This window comes from Cetorhinus maximus, unplaced genomic scaffold (genome assembly GCF_964194155.1).
Source record: "Cetorhinus maximus unplaced genomic scaffold, sCetMax3.hap1.1 HAP1_SCAFFOLD_2772, whole genome shotgun sequence".
NCBI classification, from domain to species: Eukaryota; Metazoa; Chordata; class Chondrichthyes; order Lamniformes; family Cetorhinidae; genus Cetorhinus; species Cetorhinus maximus.
In genome coordinates this window covers 19,370-38,105 of record NW_027598703.1, presented here as the reverse complement: position 1 = coordinate 38,105, position 18,736 = coordinate 19,370, and the positions used below count along the sequence as shown (strand labels likewise).

The window sequence follows — 18,736 nt, the reverse complement described above, 5'->3', positions numbered from 1 at the left end:
GTGTTTGTGTATGAGAGTGTGTTTGTGTATGAGAGTGTGTTTGTATTTGAGTGTGTGTGTGTGTGTGCGTGTGTGTATGAGAGTGTGTTTGTATTTGAGTGTGTGTGTGGGTGTGTATGAGAGTGTGTTTGTATTTGAGTGTGTGTGTGTGGGTGTGTATGAGAGTGTGTGTGTATGAGAGTGTGTTTGTGTAAGAGTGTTGTGTGTCTATGTGTGGGAGAGTGTGTGTGTGTATGAGAGTGTGTGTGTGTATGAGAGTGTGTGTATGAGAGTGTGCGTGTGTGTGTGTGTATGAGTGTGTGTTTGTGTAAGAGTGTTGTGTGTCTATGTATGAGAGAGTGTGTGTGTGTGTGTGAGAGAGAGCGTGTATGAGTGTGTGTGTGCGAGAGTGTGTGTGTGTGTGTGTGTATGAGTATGTGTGTGTGTATGAGTATGTGTGTGTGTGTGGCACCAGGAACCTGTTCCCAGTGATCCTGGTCTGACTGGTGGTTGGGGACAGGTAGTCGGTCCGTTTTCTCTGCGATTGCCTTTCACTGACTATGTTCCTCTGCCTGGGTTTCAGGGAATTTTCATGTTTGTGACCAATCTTGATGACTTTGGTCACCTACTGTCGCTCTCCAACTATAACACCAGCCACCTGCACAACGACCTGTGGCAAATCTTCACCAATTCAGAGGTGAGTACAGCCACAGCCTCTAGCTTCCTCCTCCCTCCCACCTCCTCCTCCTCCTCCTCTCGCTCTCCCTCACACCCTCCCTCACAGCCCTCTCTCCCTCCCCCCTCTCTCTCCAACTTCTCTCTCTCCCTCACACCTCCTCCTCCTCCTCTCACTCTCCCTCACACCTCCCCCTCTCCCTCACACCTCTCTCTCCCTCCCACCTCCTCCTCCTCCTCTCTCTCTCCCTCACACCTCCCCCTCTCCCTCATACCTCTCTTGCTCTCACACCTCTCTCTCTCCCGCAGACCTCACCCCCTCACACCTCTTCACACCTCACACTCTCTCTCTCTCTCACACACACACACTCTCTCTCCCTCACACCTCTCTCCCTCACATCTCTCTCCCTCTCTCACCTCTCTCCCTCTCTCACACCTTTCTCTCTTCCTCACACCTCCCTCCTCCTCATACCTCTCCCTCTCTCTCACCCCTCTTCCTCTCCCTCACACTTCTCACTGTCCCTCACCCATCTCTCTGTCCCTTATTCTCTCTCTCTCCCTCACACCTTCTCTCACACACACACTGCTCTCTCTCCCTCAAACATCTCTCTCCCTCGCACTCTCTCTGTCTTCCTCATCACACTCTCTTGCTCTCTCTCTCTCACACACACTCACACCCCTCTCACTCCCTCAAACATCTCTCTCTCTCACACACTCTTTCTTTCTTACACATCTCTCTTTCTCTCCCTCACCTTTCTATCCATCACAACTCTTTCTCTCCCTCACACCTCTCTCTCTCCCCCTCACATCTCTCTCTCCCTCAAACATCTCTCCCCCAACACCTTCTCTCTCTCCCCTCACACCTCTCTCTCGCTCACACCCTCTCTGTCCCCCTCACACCTCTCTCTCTCTCTCTCTCTCTCTCTCAAACTTCTCTCTCGCTCACACCTCTCTCTCATACAAACATATAAATTAGGAGCAGGACTAGGCCACTCAGCCCCTCGAGCCTGCTCTGCCATTTAATAAGGTCATGGCTAATCTGAATATAACCTCAACCCCACATTCCTGCCCGCCCCCGATAACCTTTCACCCCCCTTGTTAATCAAGAATCTATCTAACTGTGCCGTAAAATTATTCAAAGTCTCTGCTTCTACCGCCTTTCGAGGAAGAGAGTTCCAAAGATTCACGACCTCATCTCTGTCTTAAATGGGCGACCCCTTATTTTTAAACAGTGACCCCTAGTTCTAGATTCTCTCACAAGAGGAAACATCCTCTCCACATCCACCCTGTCAAGACCCCTCAGGATCTTAAAGGTTTCAATTAAATCACCTCTTACTCTTCTAAACTCCAGTGGATACGAGCCTAACCTGTCCAGCCTTTCCTCATAAGACAACCTGCCCATTCCTGGTATTAGTCTGGTAAACCTTCCCTGAACTGCTTCTAACGCATTTACACCTTTCTTTAAATAAGGAGACCAGGACTTTACACAATTCTCCAGATCTGGTCTCACCAATGCCCTGTACAACTGAAGCATAACCTCCCTACTTTTGTAATCAATTCTGCTCACAATAACTGATAACATTCGATTAGCTTTCCTAATTACCTGCTGTACCTGCAAACTAACCTTTTGTGATTCAGGGCTATAGGAAGAGAGTGGGACAGTGGGATTAGTTTGGGATTGATACAGGGGCTATGGGGAGAGTGGGGCAGTGGGAATAATTTGGGATTGATACAGGGCTATGGGGAGAGAGTGGGGCAGTGGGGTTAGTTTGGGATTGATACAGGGCTATGGGGAGAGAGTGGGGCAGTGGAGTTAGTTTGGGATTGATACAGGGCTATGGAGAGAGAGGGGCAATGGGATTAGTTTGGGATTGATACAGGGCTGTGGGGAGAAAGTGGGGCAGTGGGATTAGTTTGGGATTGATACAGGGCTATGGGGAGAGAGTGGGTCAGTGGGATTAGTTTGGGATTGATACAGGGCTGTGGGGAGAGAGTGGGGCAGTGGGATTAGTTTAGGATTGATACAGGGCTATGAGGAGAGAGAGGGGCAGTGGGATTAGTTTGGGATTGATACAGGGCTATGGGGAGAGAGGGGCAGTGGGATTAGTTTAATGTACTCTTGTTGGCGGGGGGTAGTGGTATTAGTTTAATGTACTCTGGTTTGGGGGACAGTGGAATTAGTTTAATGTACTCTGGTTGGCGGGGGGGGGAGTGGGATTAGTTTAATGTACTCTGGTTGGGGGACAGTGGGATGAGTTTAATGTACTCTGGTTTGGGGGACAGTGGGATGAGTTTAATGTACTCTGGTTGGGGGGGGAGTGGGATGAGTTTAATGTACTCTGGTTGGGGGGGGGAGTGGGATGAGTTTAATGTACTCTGGTTGGCGGGGTGGGGGAGTGGGATGAGTTTAATGTACTCTTGTTGGCGGGGGGGGAGTGGAATGAGTTTAATGTACTCTGGTTGGGGGGGGGAGTGGGATGAGTTTAATGTACTCTGGTTGGGGGGGGGAGTGGGATGAGTTTAATGTACTCTAGTTGGGGGGGGTAGTGGGATGAGTTTAATGTACTCTGGTTGGCGGGGGGGGAGTGGGATGAGTTTAATGTACTCTTGTTGGGGGGCAGTGGGATTAGTTTAATGTACTTTGGTTGGGGGGCAGTGGGATGAGTTTAATGTACTCTGGTTGGGGGGCAGTGGGATGAGTTTAATGTACTCTGGTTGGGGGGGGGGCAGTGGGATGAGTTTAATGTACTCTGGTTGGGGGGCAGTGGGATGAGTTTAATGTACTCTGGTTGGGGGGCAGTGGGATGAGTTTAATGTACTCTGGTTGGGGGGGCAGTGGGATGAGTTTAATGTACTCTGGTTGGGGGGGGAGTGGGATGAGTTTAATGTACTCTGGTTGGGGGGGGAGTGGGATGAGTTTAATGTACTCTGGTTGGGGGGGCAGTGGGATGAGTTTAATGTACTCTGGTTGGGGGGGGGAGTGGGATGAGTTTAATGTACTCTGGTTGGGGGGGGAGTGGGATGAGTTTAATGTACTCTGGTTGGGGGGGGAGTGGGATGAGTTTAATGTACTCTGGTTGGGGGGCAGTGGGATGAGTTTAATGTACTCTGGTTGGTGGGGGGGGAGTGGGATGAGTTTAATGTACTCTGGTTGGGGGGGGGGGAGTGGGATGAGTTTAATGTACTCTGGTTGGGGGGGCAGTGGGATGAGTTTAATGTACTCTGGTTTGGGGGACAGTGGGATGAGTTTAATGTACTCTGGTTGGGGGGCAGTGGGATGAGTTTAATGCACTCTGGTTGGCGGGGGGGCGAGTGGGATGAGTTTAATGTACTCTGGTTGGGGGGGGGGGAGTGGGATGAGTTTAATGTACTCTGGTTGGGGGACAGTGGGATGAGTTTAATGTACTCTGGTTGGGGGGCAGTGGGATGAGTTTAATGTACTCTGGTTGGGGGGGAGTGGGATGAGTTTAATGTACTCTGGTTGGGGGGGGGAGTGGGATGAGTTTAATGTACTCTGGTTGGGGGGGGAGTGGGATGAGTTTAATGTACTCTGGTTGGGGGGGGAGTGGGATGAGTTTAATGTACTCTGGTTGGGGGGGGGAGTGGGATGAGTTTAATGTACTCTGGTTGGCGGGGTGGGGGAGTGGGATGAGTTTAATGTACTCTGGTTTGGGGGACAGTGGGATGAGTTTAATGTACTCTGGTTTGGGGGACAGTGGGATGAGTTTAATGTACTCTGGTTGGGGGGCAGTGGGATTAGTTTAATGTACTCTGGTTGGGGGGCAGTGGGATGAGTTTAATGTACTCTGGTTGGGGGGCAGTGGGATGAGTTTAATGCACTCTGGTTGGCGGGGGGCGAGTGGGATGAGTTTAATGTACTCTGGTTGGGGGGGGGGAGTGGGATGAGTTTAATGTACTCTGGTTGGGGGACAGTGGGATGAGTTTAATGTACTCTGGTTGGGGGGCAGTGGGATGAGTTTAATGTACTCTGGTTGGGGGGGGAGTGGGATGAGTTTAATGTACTCTGGTTGGGGGGGGAGTGGGATGAGTTTAATGTACTCTGGTTGGGGGGGGAGTGGGATGAGTTTAATGTACTCTGGTTGGGGGGGGAGTGGGATGAGTTTAATGTACTCTGGTTGGGGGGGGAGTGGGATGAGTTTAATGTACTCTGGTTGGCGGGGTGGGGGAGTGGGATGAGTTTAATGTACTCTGGTTTGGGGGACAGTGGGATGAGTTTAATGTACTCTGGTTTGGGGGACAGTGGGATGAGTTTAATGTACTCTGGTTGGGGGGGCAGTGGGATGAGTTTAATGTACTCTGGTTGGGGGGGCAGTGGGATGAGTTTAATGTACTTTGGTTGGGGGGCAGTGGGATGAGTTTAATGTACTCTGGTTGGGGGGCAGTGGGATGAGTTTAATGTACTTTGGTTGGGAGGGCAGTGGGATGAGTTTAATGTACTCTGGTTGGGGGGGGAGTGGGATGAGTTTAATGTACTCTGGTTGGGGGGCAGTGGGATGAGTTTAATGTACTTTGGTTGGGAGGGCAGTGGGATGAGTTTAATGTACTCTGGTTGAGGGGGGGTAGTGGGATGAGTTTAATGTACTCTGGTTGGGGGGGCAGTGGGATGAGTTTAATGTACTCTGGTTGGGGGGCAGTGGGATGAGTTTAATGTACGCTGGTTGTGGGTGGGGGGGGGAGTGGGATGAGTTTAATGTACTCTGGTTGGGGGGGAGTGGGATGAGTTTAATGTACTCTTGTTGGGGGGGCAGTGGGATGAGTTTAATGTACGCTGGTTGGGGGGGCAGTGGGATGAGTTTAATGTACTCTGGTTGGGGGGCAGTGGGATTAGTTTAATGTACACTGGTTGAGGGGGGGTAGTGGGATGAGTTTAATGTACTCTGGTTGTGGGTGGGGGGGGGAGTGGGATGAGTTTAATGTACGCTGGTTGTGGGTGGGGGGGGGAGTGGGATGAGTTTAATGTACTCTTGTTGGGGGGGGTAGTGGGATGAGTTTAATGTACTCTGGTTGTGGGCGGTGGTTTGGCATCTCTTGAATTAAATTCTTAACAATGTTTTTTTCTTTTCTGGACACGAATGCTTCACGAACAGGATTGGAAAGAGAAATACATCCATGAGAATTATTCCAAAATCTTCAGTGAGAATCTTGTGCAACAGGTTTGTGCTGAAATTTCGACATTCCTTCTCCGCAGAATCTGGATGTTTAAGTTTCCGGGAAATGTGGAAATGCCGACCCTTCCCACTCAGTTCTTGGAAATCCATTTACCTCTGAGTTTTAGATTTCTCTCTGACCTTCGCTTGGTCTCCGCCTGTAACAAATCATCCTGGACGTTTGGCTTTAGGACTTTGCTTTGTCTGACTGGACAATGCAATTCTGGCCACTAACTTACAATGTCCAGCACTTTCTGTTTTTATTTCGGGTTTCCAGCATCCGCAGTATTTTGCTTTTATTGTTTCCATTTGATGCCCACTTAAACTTGGTTGCATTGATGGTTTTTTTGTTACTGTAATGCTTGCAGTGAGAAGATTGTTTTGCCATTAACTGATTGATTATTGTTTGCTCTGTCTCAGCCTTGTCCTGATGTCTACTGGTTCCCCATTCTCACTGAGCAAGCCTGTGATGAGTTGATAGAGGAAATGGAGCATTATGGCCAGTGGTCTGGAGGAAAACACGAGGTAAGAAGGTCAGATTAGATGATTTCACTAGGTCCATTCTTGTTTCTAAGGCAACAAGGTCATACTAGTCCAATCCACTCGGCCTATTCATGTTTCTAAGGCAACATGGTCACACTAGTCCAATCTATTAGGCCTATTCTTGTTTCTAAGGCAACAAGGTCACACTAGTCCAATCCACTGGGCCCATTCTTGTTTCTAAGGCAACATGGTCACACTAGTCCAATCCACTAGGCCCATTCTTGTTTCTAGGGCAACAAGGTCATACTAGTTCAATCCACTCAGCCTATTCATGTTTCTATGGCAACGGGGTCATACTAGTCCAGTCCACTAGGCCCATTCTTGTTTCTAAGGCAACAAGGTCACACTAGTCCAATGCTCAAGGCCAACTCTTGTTTCTAAGGCCACAGGGTCATAATGGACCAATCCACTAGGCCCATTCTTGTTTCTAAGTCAACGTGGTCAAATTAGACCAATTCACTAGGGCCATTTCTGTTAGGGATGTAATGAGATCACATCAGGTTAATTCTTTGATGTTAATTTTAGTGACAAAGTAGGTGAGTGTACAAAGCATTGGAACATTTGTGTCTGCTCTTTAGCTAAAATTAGTGAGGCTTAGAGATTTTGTCGCTAAAAGCCTGCCGATTGGGGCCAAGAGGCCTCTTTACACACAATCCCCTCTCTGTTGGTCAATCTGCTACTAAGATGGAACTGTTGGGAGGCCACATGATGCAGTAAGGTCTTGGCTGAAAGGAGCTCAAGTTGTCTGGCGCTGCTTCAGCTGGTTGATGAGCTCCGCTGGTGGCTGTTCACCCACGTGAGCCTTCAGCTTTGGGGGCTCAAAAGACTCACTGGGAGCCACTTCTGTGATATTGGCTTGTGACCGCGGGTAGGCTGTGGGCTCCACTCATGATTCTCATCACATCACATCATGTCACGTCACAATCCCATTTCATTCTGGGCGCCAAACAGCAATTGCGCTCTGAGTGGCCTCAACCTGTGTTTGCTTAACAATCGCTGGATTCTCTGGCCCTAAGAGGGCGGGGCACAAACAGCATTCGTTCCTAGCTGGTTGTTGTGACACAGCAGTTGGTAAAGGCTGAATTATTTAAAATCCCAGAGGGAAACTTTAAACAACTGTCATAACCTATATTTTCAATTGGTATGTTTGAGATGCAACTCTGAATTCAGGAATAAGACCACCAGAGGTTTTTAATATAAATTAAATTAAACATTTATTAATTTTACAAGGTATTAAACACATACACATCTGCAAATTACCATCATAATAACTATCAAACAAATCCCCAAATTAATCGCTCCTAAAATCTTGCCCAAGGCATCAATAACCCCATAGACTTTAAACAGACACCAGGAAAAGCACATTTTATCTTACAAATTCAAAATTAGGCTCCTTTCAATTTGTTCCTTTGCAGACAGTTGTAGGCTTATAGGCTTAGACCTTCCATGCCTCTGACCTACACACACAAACTCTTCTCAGGTTATACCTAGCTTTCCCTTTGAATGTAAACTCTCATTGTATCACCAGGCCCTTTGAACTCCACCTCTTCTAACAATAAAACACCTTTCATAGTGCCAATTTTATTAGCAATATAAACGTATTGCTTGGTGTCTCCTAGCTAGGTGCAAGATTTCAGCCCCAGCCTTTGAATGGTTTATTCAACAAAATGTAAATGTCCCCTCTTTACCTCACTGTTTTACATCTCAAAACCACTATACATCAAAGCACCCAGAACAGCTGGCTATAATCCAGTTAAGACACACACAGACACCCAATACAAGTCCAATTTAAAATAATTTCCAATAACATTATATACATTAATATCTTCATGACACTGGTGCACAAGTACCATCCAGGACAAGGCAGCCTGGCTTGATTGGCACCCCATCCACCACCTTAAACATTTACTCCCTCCACCAGTGGCAGAAGTGTGTAACATATACAAATTGCATTGCAGCATCTCACCAAGGCTCCTTCAACAGCACCTTCCAAACCCACGACCACTACCATCTAGAAGGACAAGGGCAGCAGATAGATGGGGAACACCACCACCTGGAAGTTCCCCTCCGAGCCACTCACCATCCTGACTTGGAATTATATCGGCCGTTCCTTCACTGTCACTGGGTCAAATTCCTGGAACTCCCTCCCTAACAGCACAATGGGTGTACCTACACCAGACAGACTGCATCAGTTAGAAACATAGAAAAATAGGAGCAGGAGTAGGTCATTTGGCCCTTTGAGCCTGCTCCGCCATTCAATATGATCATGCCTGATCTCTGCCCATAACCTTTGAAACCTTTAGAGTCTAGAAATCTATCTATTTCTTCTTAAATATATTCAGTGACTTGGCCTCCACAGCCTCTGGGGTGGAGAATTCCACAGGTTCACCACCCTCTGAGTGAAGAGGTTTCTCCTCATCTCAGTCCTGAATGGCCGACCCCGTATCCTGAGAGTGTGACCCCTTGTTCTAGACCCCACTCCCAGACAGAGGAAACATCATCCCTGCATCCAGTCTGTCCGGCCCCGTCAGAATTTTATACCTTTCAATGAGATCCCCTCTCATGCTTCTCAACTCCAGTGAACACAGGCCTAGTCAGCCTAATCTCTCCTCATGCGACAACCCTGCCAAGAAGGCAGCTCACCACCGCCTCCTCAAGCGCAATTAGGGATGGGCAATAAATGTTGGCCTAGCCAGCGATGCCCACGTCCCGAGAGTAGTATCTTAACCGTGTCACAGGTGATGCATTATGGGACGGCTTTGAACACTTCCTTCCTTTGCTGTCTTCCATCACCTTGCTCCCTTATCGTGACATTGTACATCAGTTTTCCCTTTGTTCCGTGCTATGATGGAGCGGTCAGCTGTGGCCCAGTGGCCATCCCTCTCTCTCCTTGGAGGGAGAAGGTTGTGGGCTCGAGTCCCACTCCGGAGGCTTGAGCACAAAACCCAGGCTGACGCTCCGATTGCAGTACTGAGGGGGTGCTGCACTGCCAGAGGGGCCACCTTTCCGAGGAGACGTTAAACTGAGGCCCCCTCAGGCGGACACAGAAGACCCCACGACGCTTGATGCAGGGGCGTTCTCCCCACTGTCCTGGGGCTAATATTTATCCCTCAACCAACATCAATAAAATAGATTATCCAGCTGGGTCATTGTCACATCTCTGTTTACAAATAGTCATTTGGTAGCACAAAACTTGAGTATTGCTGAATAAAGACACTTTGTCGAAGGTTTTTGTCTTGCACTCATCAGGACAATCACAAGGATGCCAACGTCAAGGGGAGCAACAACTTTACACTGTCTGAGAAGAGCGTGCTGATTGGTTGGCAATGCTCGAGTCCACTTGCCAACCAATCAGCACTCTCTTCTCATACAGTGTAAAGTTGTTGCTCCCCTTGACGTTGGCATCCCTTGCGATCGTCCTGATGAGTGCAAGACGAAAAACTTCGACAAAATGTCTTTCTGCAGCAACGTGTTGCTGTTTGTGGGAGCTTGCTGTGCGCAAATTGGCTGCCGCGCTTCCTACGTTGCAACGGTGACGGCACTTCAAACGGCTCTCCGTGGGCAAGAAAGCACTTTGGGACCGTCCTGAGGTCAGGAAGGCGCCAGGTGAATGCGAGACTGCCTTGCTCCCAGTAATTGCGTTGCCGTGGGTTTCCTGTTTTCCCAGGATGTCCGGCTGACTGGAGGCTACGAGAACGTCCCGACGGTCGACATCCACATGAAGCAGGTTGGCTTTGAGAGGGAGTGGCTGAAATTCCTCAGGAAATTTATTGCCCCTGTGACGGAGAAATTATATCCCGGCTATTACACCAAGGTATGCAGGCCGGTGGGGGGTGGGTGGGGGGCGGTTTGTGGGGGAGATGGAGTGAGTGAAGGAGAGGGGGAGGGGTAGAGACTTGTCTCCAGACCAAGGACCAGTCAGACAGTCACTAATAAATCCAATCAGGAACTCTGGAGGAGCATCTCCACTCAGAGAGCGGTGGGAATGTGGGACTCGCTCCCACAGGGAGCGGCCGAGGCGAATCGTGTCGATACGTTTTAAGGGGAAGCTGGATGAACACAGGAGGGAGAAAGGAGCAGAGGGATATGGGGATGGGGTGAGATGAAGAGGAGGGTGGGAGGAGGCTCATGTGGAGTAGAAACACCAGCATGGACTGTAATGAGAAAGAACAGAAAGTGCTGGAAAGGCTCACCAGACCCGGCAGCCCCTGGAGGAAGGGTTAGCGTTGCAGGTTGTTAAAGGTCCTGAGGGTCAACAGGCTGAAGCGTTAACTCTGCTTGAACTCTCCCGCAGATGCTGCCAGACCTGCTGAGTGTTTGCAGCGTTTTAGCTTTCCGTTTGAGATCTTTAGCATCCGCAGTAACTGTGCTTTAGTGCCAACACAGATGAGATGGGCTGAATGGCCTCTTCCAGTACGGTAAATACTCAAACAAAGAGGGCTGGGGCGGGGCGTGCAAGAGGTATAGTGTAAATCGGCAGGGAGGAAGTGCAGTACTTGTCCTGGGAGTGTTTGATGGGGACAGTGTAGAGGGAGCTTTACTCTGTATCTAACCCCGTGCTGTATCTGTCCTGGGAGTGTTTGATGGGGACAGTGTAGAGGGAGCTTTACTCTGTATCTAACCCCATGCTGTTCCTGTCCTGGGAGTGTTTGATGGGGACAGTGTAGAGGGAGCTTTACTCTGTATCTAACCCCGTGCTGTACCTGCCCTGGGAGTGTTTGTTGGGGACAGTGTAGAGGGAGCTTTACTCTGTATCTAACCCCGTGCTGTACCTGCCCTGGGAGTGTTTGACAGGGACACTGAATTCCCTAGCACTAAGATGAGCAGAAGAATAAAACCTATTTTCAGCTCCAGCAATGTCTAAATTGACAGTGGCCCCCCTCCACCTGAAACAGACAGTCATAAAGGCACAGAGGGAGACCCTTCGGCCCATCGAGTCAATGTTGGCGATGAATTTTCCCGGCCATGGCTGTGTTTGCTCCTGTCATTGAGGGTAGCTTGACAGCAAGGCCCTGACAGCCTGAGCTAGGAGTGGCCCTCATGGTTTCATGTCCTGCGAATGCTCCTTGACTTGACTTGTTAGTCACTGGACTGTCATCTCGTAGTTCAGTGTACGAGGTCCCTCCAGGGGATCTGTGGTTGTTAGCGGGCCTGGGGGTGGAGACAGACCTGTGATCACACTTGTTCTTGTATTTCCCTGGGTTTCACTTTCCGGATCTTTCCAATAGGCCGAGGCCGTGATGAATTTTATGGTTCGGTACCGTCCAGATGAGCAGCCTTACCTCCGACCTCACCACGACTCTTCAACCTTCACCATTAACATCGCCCTCAACACCAAAGGGGTAGATTATGAGGTAAGCGGCTGCTGCTGCCTCCGGGATCGGGAGGGGCTGGTTCCCCGATGGAGGAAGAGGCCTCCTCCCCCTCGACCCCTCTGCACCCTCTCCCTGGATCTCTCCTCATGAGAGATGAGGTGGGATCGAGAGAGAGAGAGGGCGAGGTGGGATTGAGGGAGAGGGTACAGAGGGATTGAGGGAGCAGGTATGGAGGGATTGAGGGAGAGGGTGCGGAGGGATTGAGGGAGAGGGTGCGGAGGGATTGAGGGAGAGGGTGCAGAGGGATTGAGGGAGAGGGTGCAGAGGGATTGAGGGAGAGGGTGCGGAGGGATTGAGGGAGAGGGTGCTGAGGGATTGAGGGAGAGGGTGCGGAGGGATTGAGGGAGAGGGTGCGGAGGGATTGAGGGAGAGGGTGCAGAGGGATTGAGGGAGAGGGTGCGGAGGGATTGAGGGAGAGGGTGCAGAGGGATTGAGGGAGAGGATGCGGAGGGATTGAGGGAGAGGGTGCGGAGGGATTGAGGGAGAGGGTGCGGAGGGATTGAGGGAGAGGATGCGGAGGGATTGAGGGAGAGGGTGCGGAGGGATTGAGGGAGAGGGCGAGATGGGGTCGAGGGAGACGGTGAGGTGGGATTGCGGGAGAGTGTGTGTGGAGGGATTGAGGGAGCAGGTATGAAGTGATCGATGGAGAGGATGAGGTGGATCGAGGGAGATGGCGAGGAAGGATTGAGGGAAAGGGTGAGGTGGAATTGAGGGAGAGGATGTGGAGCAAGGGAGAGGGTGAGGTAGGCTTACAAAGCAAAAGGATATGGTAGCATTTCAGAGCAGTTATTTAGTAACGATACCCAGAGAGTGACAGGAAGGGACAGAGTGTACAAACATTAAAAACAGTAGCAAATAGGGTCAAAGGGGGAAAAAACTGGTGAAAAGGCAAAATTAATGGCTCTTTACTTGAATGCACATAGTATTTGGAACAAAATAAATGAATTAACGGCAGAAATAGAGGTTAATGGGTATGGTCTTGTAGCCATTAAGGAGACATGGTTACAAGGAGATCAAAGCTGGGAACTAGATATCCAGGGGTATGTGACTCTTTGAAAGGACAGGCAGGAAGGAAAGGGTGGTGGGGTAGCTTTGTTAGTACGAGATGGAATAAATACGATAGCAAGAAATGATCTTGGACCGGAAGATGTAGAATCCATATGGGTGGAGATAAGAAATAACAAGGGGAAGAAGACACTGGTGGAAGTAGTCTATAGGCCCCCTAACAGTAGCTATACTGTAGGACAGAGAATAAATTAGGAGATAATGAGGGCATATAAAAAAGGCAGTTCATTAATCACGGGTGACTTTAATCTTCATGTAAATTGTGAAAATCAAATTGGCAGAGATAACCACGAGCAAGAATTCATAGAATGTATTCGGGACAGTTTCCTAGAACAATATGTTGTGGATCCAATCAGGCTATTTTGGATCTGGCAATATGTAATGAGGCAGGTTTAATAAATGATCTCAGAGTAAAGGATCCCCTAGGAAACAGTGACCATAATATTCAGTGTGTGAGTGAGAAACTTAGGTTGGAAACAACTGTGCTAAACTTAAATAAGGGTAATTACAAAGGAACAAGGGCAGCGTTGGCTGGAGTGGACTGGGAAAGGAGCTTAGCAGAAAAGACAGTTGTTGAACAATGGCAGATGTTTAAGAAAATAGTTCAAGACTCACAACAAAGATATATCCCAGTGAGGAAGAAGGATTCATGAAGGGTAAATCATGCCTGACAAATTTATTAGAATTCTTTGAGGAGATAACAAGCAGGATAGTTAAAGGGGAAACCAGTAGATGTAATATATTTGGATTACCAAAAGGCATTCGATAAAGTACCACACATAAGATTAATAAGATAAGTGCCCATGGTGTTGGGGGTAGCATATTAGCATGGATAGAGGATTGGCTAACTAATAGAAGACAGAGAGTTGGGATGAGGGGGACATTTTCAGGATGGCAACCTGTAACTAGTGGAGTGCCACAGGGATCAGTGCTGGGGCCACAATTACTTGCAATATATATTAATGAGGGAAGTGAATGCCAAGTTTGCGAATGACACAAAAATAGGTGGGAAGGCAAATGGTGAGGATGACACAAAGAGTCTACAGAGGGATATAGACCGGTTAATTGAGTGGGCAAAAAAGTAACAGATGGAATATAATGTGGGAAAATGCGAGGTTATGCACTTTGGCAGGGAGAATAGAGGAGCTGAATATTATTTAAATGGAGAAAGACTGCAGAAAGCTGCAGCAACAGAGGGATTTGGAGGTCCTTGTGCATGAATCCCAAAAAGCTAGCATACAAATTCAACAGGTAATAGGGAGGCAAATGGAATTTTGGCCTTTATTTCAAAGGGAATGGAGTATAAAAATAGGGAAGTCTTGCAAAAATTATACAAGGCACTAGTTAGACCACACCTAGAATACTGTGAACAGTTTTGGTCCCCTTATCTAAGGAAAGATATACTGGCATTGGAGACAGTCCAGAGAAGGTTCACCAGGTTGATCCTGGGTATGGAGGGATTTTCTTTTGAGGAGAGGTTGAGTAGGTTGGGCCTGTACTCATTGGAGTTTAGAAGAATGAGAGGCGACCTTATTGAAACATATAAGATTCGTAGGGGGCTTGACAGGGTAGATGCTGAGAGGTTGTTTCTCCTTGTGGGAGAGTCTAGGACCAGAGGGCATAATCTCAGAGTAAGGGGTCACCCATTTAAAACAGAGATGAGGAGGAATTTCTTTTCTCAGAGGGTAGTGAATCTGTAGAATTCTTTACCGCAGGGGGCTGGAGAGGCTGGGTCGCTAAGTATATTCAAGGCTGAGATAGACAGATTTTTAATCTTTAAGGGAATCAAGGGTTATGGGGAAAAGGCAGGAAAGTGGAGTTGAGGATTATCAGATCAGCCATGATCTCATTGAATGGCGGAGCAGACTCGATGGGCCGAATGGCCTACTTCTGCTCCTATGTCTTATGGTTGTCTTATGCTCACCCTCTCCCTCAATTCCGCCTCATTCTCTCCCTCAATTCCTCCTCACCCCCTACTTGATCCCTCCTCACTGTCTCCCTTGATTCCTCTTCACTGTTTGCCTTGATCCCTCCTCACCGTCTCCCTCGATCCCTCCTCACCATCTCCCTCGATCCCACCTCACCCATCTTCCTTGATCCCACCTCACCCATCTCCCTCGATCTCTTCTCAACTATCTCCCTGAATCCTGCCTCTCCTTCCCCCTTGCTCAGTCCTCATGCTCTCCCTCAATCCCTCCTTACCTTCTCCCTCAGTCCCTCCTCACCCTTCCCCACCCCCATCTTCACCCCCTCTCGACCTCTCCTCTCCCTCGACCCCTCCTCGCCCTCTCCCACGACCCCTCCTCGCCCTCTCCCTCGACCCCTCCTCGCCCTCTCCCTCAATCCTGCCTCTCCTTCTCCCTTGATTATTCTTCACTCCCTCGATCCTTCCTCCTTCTCTCCCTTGACTGCTCCTCGCCCTCTCCCTCGATGACTCCTTGCCCTCTCCCTCGACTCCTCCTCACCCTCTCCCTTGACCCCTCCTCGCCCTCTCCCTCGACCCTGCCTCTCCTTCTCCCTCGATCATTCTTCACTCCCTCGATCCCTTTGACCCGTCTCCCTCGACTTCTTGACTCCTCCTCATCCTCTCCCTCTCCCTCGACTCCTGCTCGCCCTCTCACTCGACTCTTCCTCGCCCTCTCCCTCGACTCCTCCTCGCCCTCTCCCTCGACTCCTCCTCGCCCTCTCCCTCGACTCCTCCTCGCCCTCTCCCTCGACTCCTCCTCTCCCTCGACTCCTCCTCGCCCTCTCCCTCGACCCCTCATCGCCCTCTCCCTCGATCCCTCCTCGCCCTCTCCCTCGACCCCTCATCGCCCTCTCCCTCGATCCCTCCTCGCCGTCTCCCTCAATCCTGCCTCTCCTTCGCCCTCGATCATCCTTCACTGTCTCCCTCGATCCCTCCTCACCCCTCCCCCCTCGATCCCGTCTCTATTCTGAAATGAATCCGATCTGCGATCCTGGATGAAGTTCATTGGCTGGGATCGCACTGTGCATGACGATGGCAAGCTGACGGCAGGTGGCTATTGTTGGATGGCCAGGCACAATTGACCCCGCGTAAGTTTGTAATGGGGTGGGGAGGGGGGGGGCGGCGGGGGAGAGGTCGGAGGTGGGGGGTGGAGGGGTCAGGGGTGGAGGGGTCAGGGGTGGAGGGGTCAGGGGTGGGCAGGGGAGGGGGATTGAAGGTTAAGGATTAATCCTGGGCTGATGGCCGCGTTGTAAGACTCTCCGTCAGATTCTCTGCGACCTGAACCCGCGGCCGATGCCTGAAACCCTTTTGTCTTTGTTTGCAGGGCGGAGGCTGCAGGTTTCTGAGGTATAACTGCTCGATCGAGGCCCCCCGGAAAGGATGGTCACTCATGCACCCCGGCCGACTAACTCACTTTCACGAGGGCTTGCCGACAACCAGTGGGACGCGCTACATCATGGTTTCCTTCGTGGACCCGTGACGGCGGGGGAGGGGAGATCGGACTGGGATGTGGCGGAGGCCTGAAGGTCCGGACTTGGGACTGTGGATTTAACCCGGAGGCCTTTTCCAGAGCCACTCCGCGATGCGACTGGTGATTATTATCTTATCGACAAATCAAAAGCAGCCTATCTAGAACCAACCAGCCAATGGGGACCCTCCCCGAGCATGAGACTCAAGCCCCCAATCAAATGCCACCTTCCTCACCAGGGCCTCTCTCTGGAACTAATCTGGCCCATTGCCCCTCCCCCCCCCACTGCCCCACAGTTCCCATCAGGCCCTCCTGACACCTCCACTGATTGGACGCTGTAGACTAGCTCAACAAGCCAAGCAGCAGATCGGCGATCGATACTTTTAACCATTGCGTCGAACCGATTACGCGGGCCAAGCAGAGACGCTGGGCATTCATCTTTCGAAAAACACGTTGAAACGATTCGATCCTTTGCACTATAGGAGCAGGAGTAGGCCATTCGGCCCCTTGAGCCTACCCCGCCATTCAATACGGCCATGACCGATCTCCTACCTCAACCCCATCTCCCTTAAACTCCCTCAGTATCCAAAATTCACTCCATCCCAGTCTTCAATATAGTCAACGACTCAGCATCCACTTGCCGGTGGGGGTGGGGAGAGGGGTAGAGAATCCCAAAGATTCCCAACCCTGAGTTCTCCTCAGCTCAGTCCTAAATGGCCGACCCCCCCACTCCTTATCCTGAGTCTGTGACCCCCCCCAGTGTCCTAGACCCTCCAGCCTTGGAGAAACAACCTCTCCATTGTCCACCCCTTCAGAAGGATATATGCTACAATGAGTTTGCCTCTCATCCTGAACCCCTTAGATGATAGGCTCCTTTTCTGGCTCTTTCTCCAGCTCTTTATGTGCCCGAGCTCCAATATCACCATGATCATGCCCCCCTCCCTCGGCCAATCAGTGACCCTGTAGTATGCGGACCAGCCTCCATTTTGTTTTTTCTGACAGCGCCCTGTGGGGGGAAAGAGGTTTCGAGTCCGTATGACTCTCCTTCGGAGGGTAAAGCTCTGGGGACCCGGGTTCGAACCCCACCACGGCAGATGGTGAAACTTGAATTCAATAAAGATCTGGAATTAAAAGCCTAACGATGACCGTGAAACCGTTGCTGATTGTCGTAAAACCCCATCTGGTTCACTAATGCCCCCTTTAGGGGAAGGAAATCTGCCGTCCTTACCCGGTCTGGCCTACATGTGACTCCAGACCCACAGCAAATGTGGTGGACTCTTAAATGCCCCTCGGAACATGGGATGGACATTAAACCTGCACATCCCATAAACGAATAATTTTTAAAAATTCACAGGGGTATAATCGGACCAATCCAAAGGAGGGGTGACTTGATCTGAAGTTCCAATAAAAAAAAAATGTCCTTTAGGGAAGGAAATCTGCCGTCCTTACTCAGTCTGGCCAACATGTGACTCCAGTCCCACAGCAAATGTCTCTTAAATGCCCCCTGGACAAGGGCAATAAATGCTGGCCAAGCCCACATCCCATGAACAAATACAGAAGAACTATTTAGCTCTTTAGCTCTGAAGAAGAGTCATACGGACTCGAAACGTTAACTCTGCCTTTCTCTCCACAGACGCTGTCAGACCTGCTGAGTTTTTCCCAGCATTTTTTTTGTTTTTTTGTTTCAAATTTCCAGCGTCCGCAGTATTTTGCCTTTATCCATTTTGTTTGGTCGATAGGGTCAACAGAGAGAATTTCCACTAGTGTTGTGGGGAGGAAGGGGAGTCCAGAATAAGGGGGCAGAACCTTAACATTAGAGTCCGGCTGTCCGGGGGTGATCTCAGGCAGCACTCCCTCACGCAAAGTGGGAAACCTGGAACTGCACCCCCGCCACCCGAACAGCTGTTGAAGTCCATCGGAAATTCCAACTCTGAGATTGATGGATTTTGGTCAGGGAAGGAGACCGAGGGCTGTGGAACTAAGGTTGGTAGGTGGGGTTAAGATACAGGTCAGCCATGATCTAATGGAATGGCAGAACGGACTCCAATGGGCTGAATGGCCTCCTCTTTGGTTTCTCCCTGACTCTCTCCAGCAGTTTTTGTTTTTAGCAGGCACGACTTTGTCTGTCCGTCTAGGATCACGGACGCTTCCGTCTGGAGACACGAGCTCTGTGGTTTTCACAGAATAGCCCAGAGAACCAGCCTTCTGGCCTGTTGTCCCTGCCCCTGCATCCAAAAACAAGGAACGGGGGGTGGGGAGGGTGATCTCAGGAGTGGGCAGAGGAAAGGGCGGCAATGGTGGAATCTGAGGGCAGAGGCTTGGTGGGAGTTGGGGGGATGAATGAGCCAAAAGCCCTTTCTCTTCACCCTGCCCTACCCTTTGCAGGCACCATCCAGGAGAAAGCAGCCCTGCTTGATGGGCACCCCGTCCACCACCTTAAACATTCACTCGCTCCACCACCAACACACAGTAGCAGCAGTGTGTGTACCATCTACAA

The 18,736-nt window shown here is 50.1% G+C and overlaps 1 protein-coding gene across 1 annotated transcript; it reads left to right on the top strand.

Moving 5' to 3' along the window:
• Positions 1-562: 562 nt before the first annotated feature.
• On the top strand, positions 563-17,714 carry LOC144677627 (procollagen-lysine,2-oxoglutarate 5-dioxygenase 1-like; the record flags this gene model as incomplete). The annotated part of the gene is made up of 6 exons (XM_078537665.1): positions 563-676; positions 5,763-5,828; positions 6,243-6,347; positions 10,033-10,179; positions 11,594-11,719; positions 16,096-17,714. Coding segments are annotated over 6 exons (714 nt in total), but the record flags the coding sequence as incomplete, so codon positions are not given.
• Between the last annotated feature and the right edge of the window lie 1,022 nt (positions 17,715-18,736).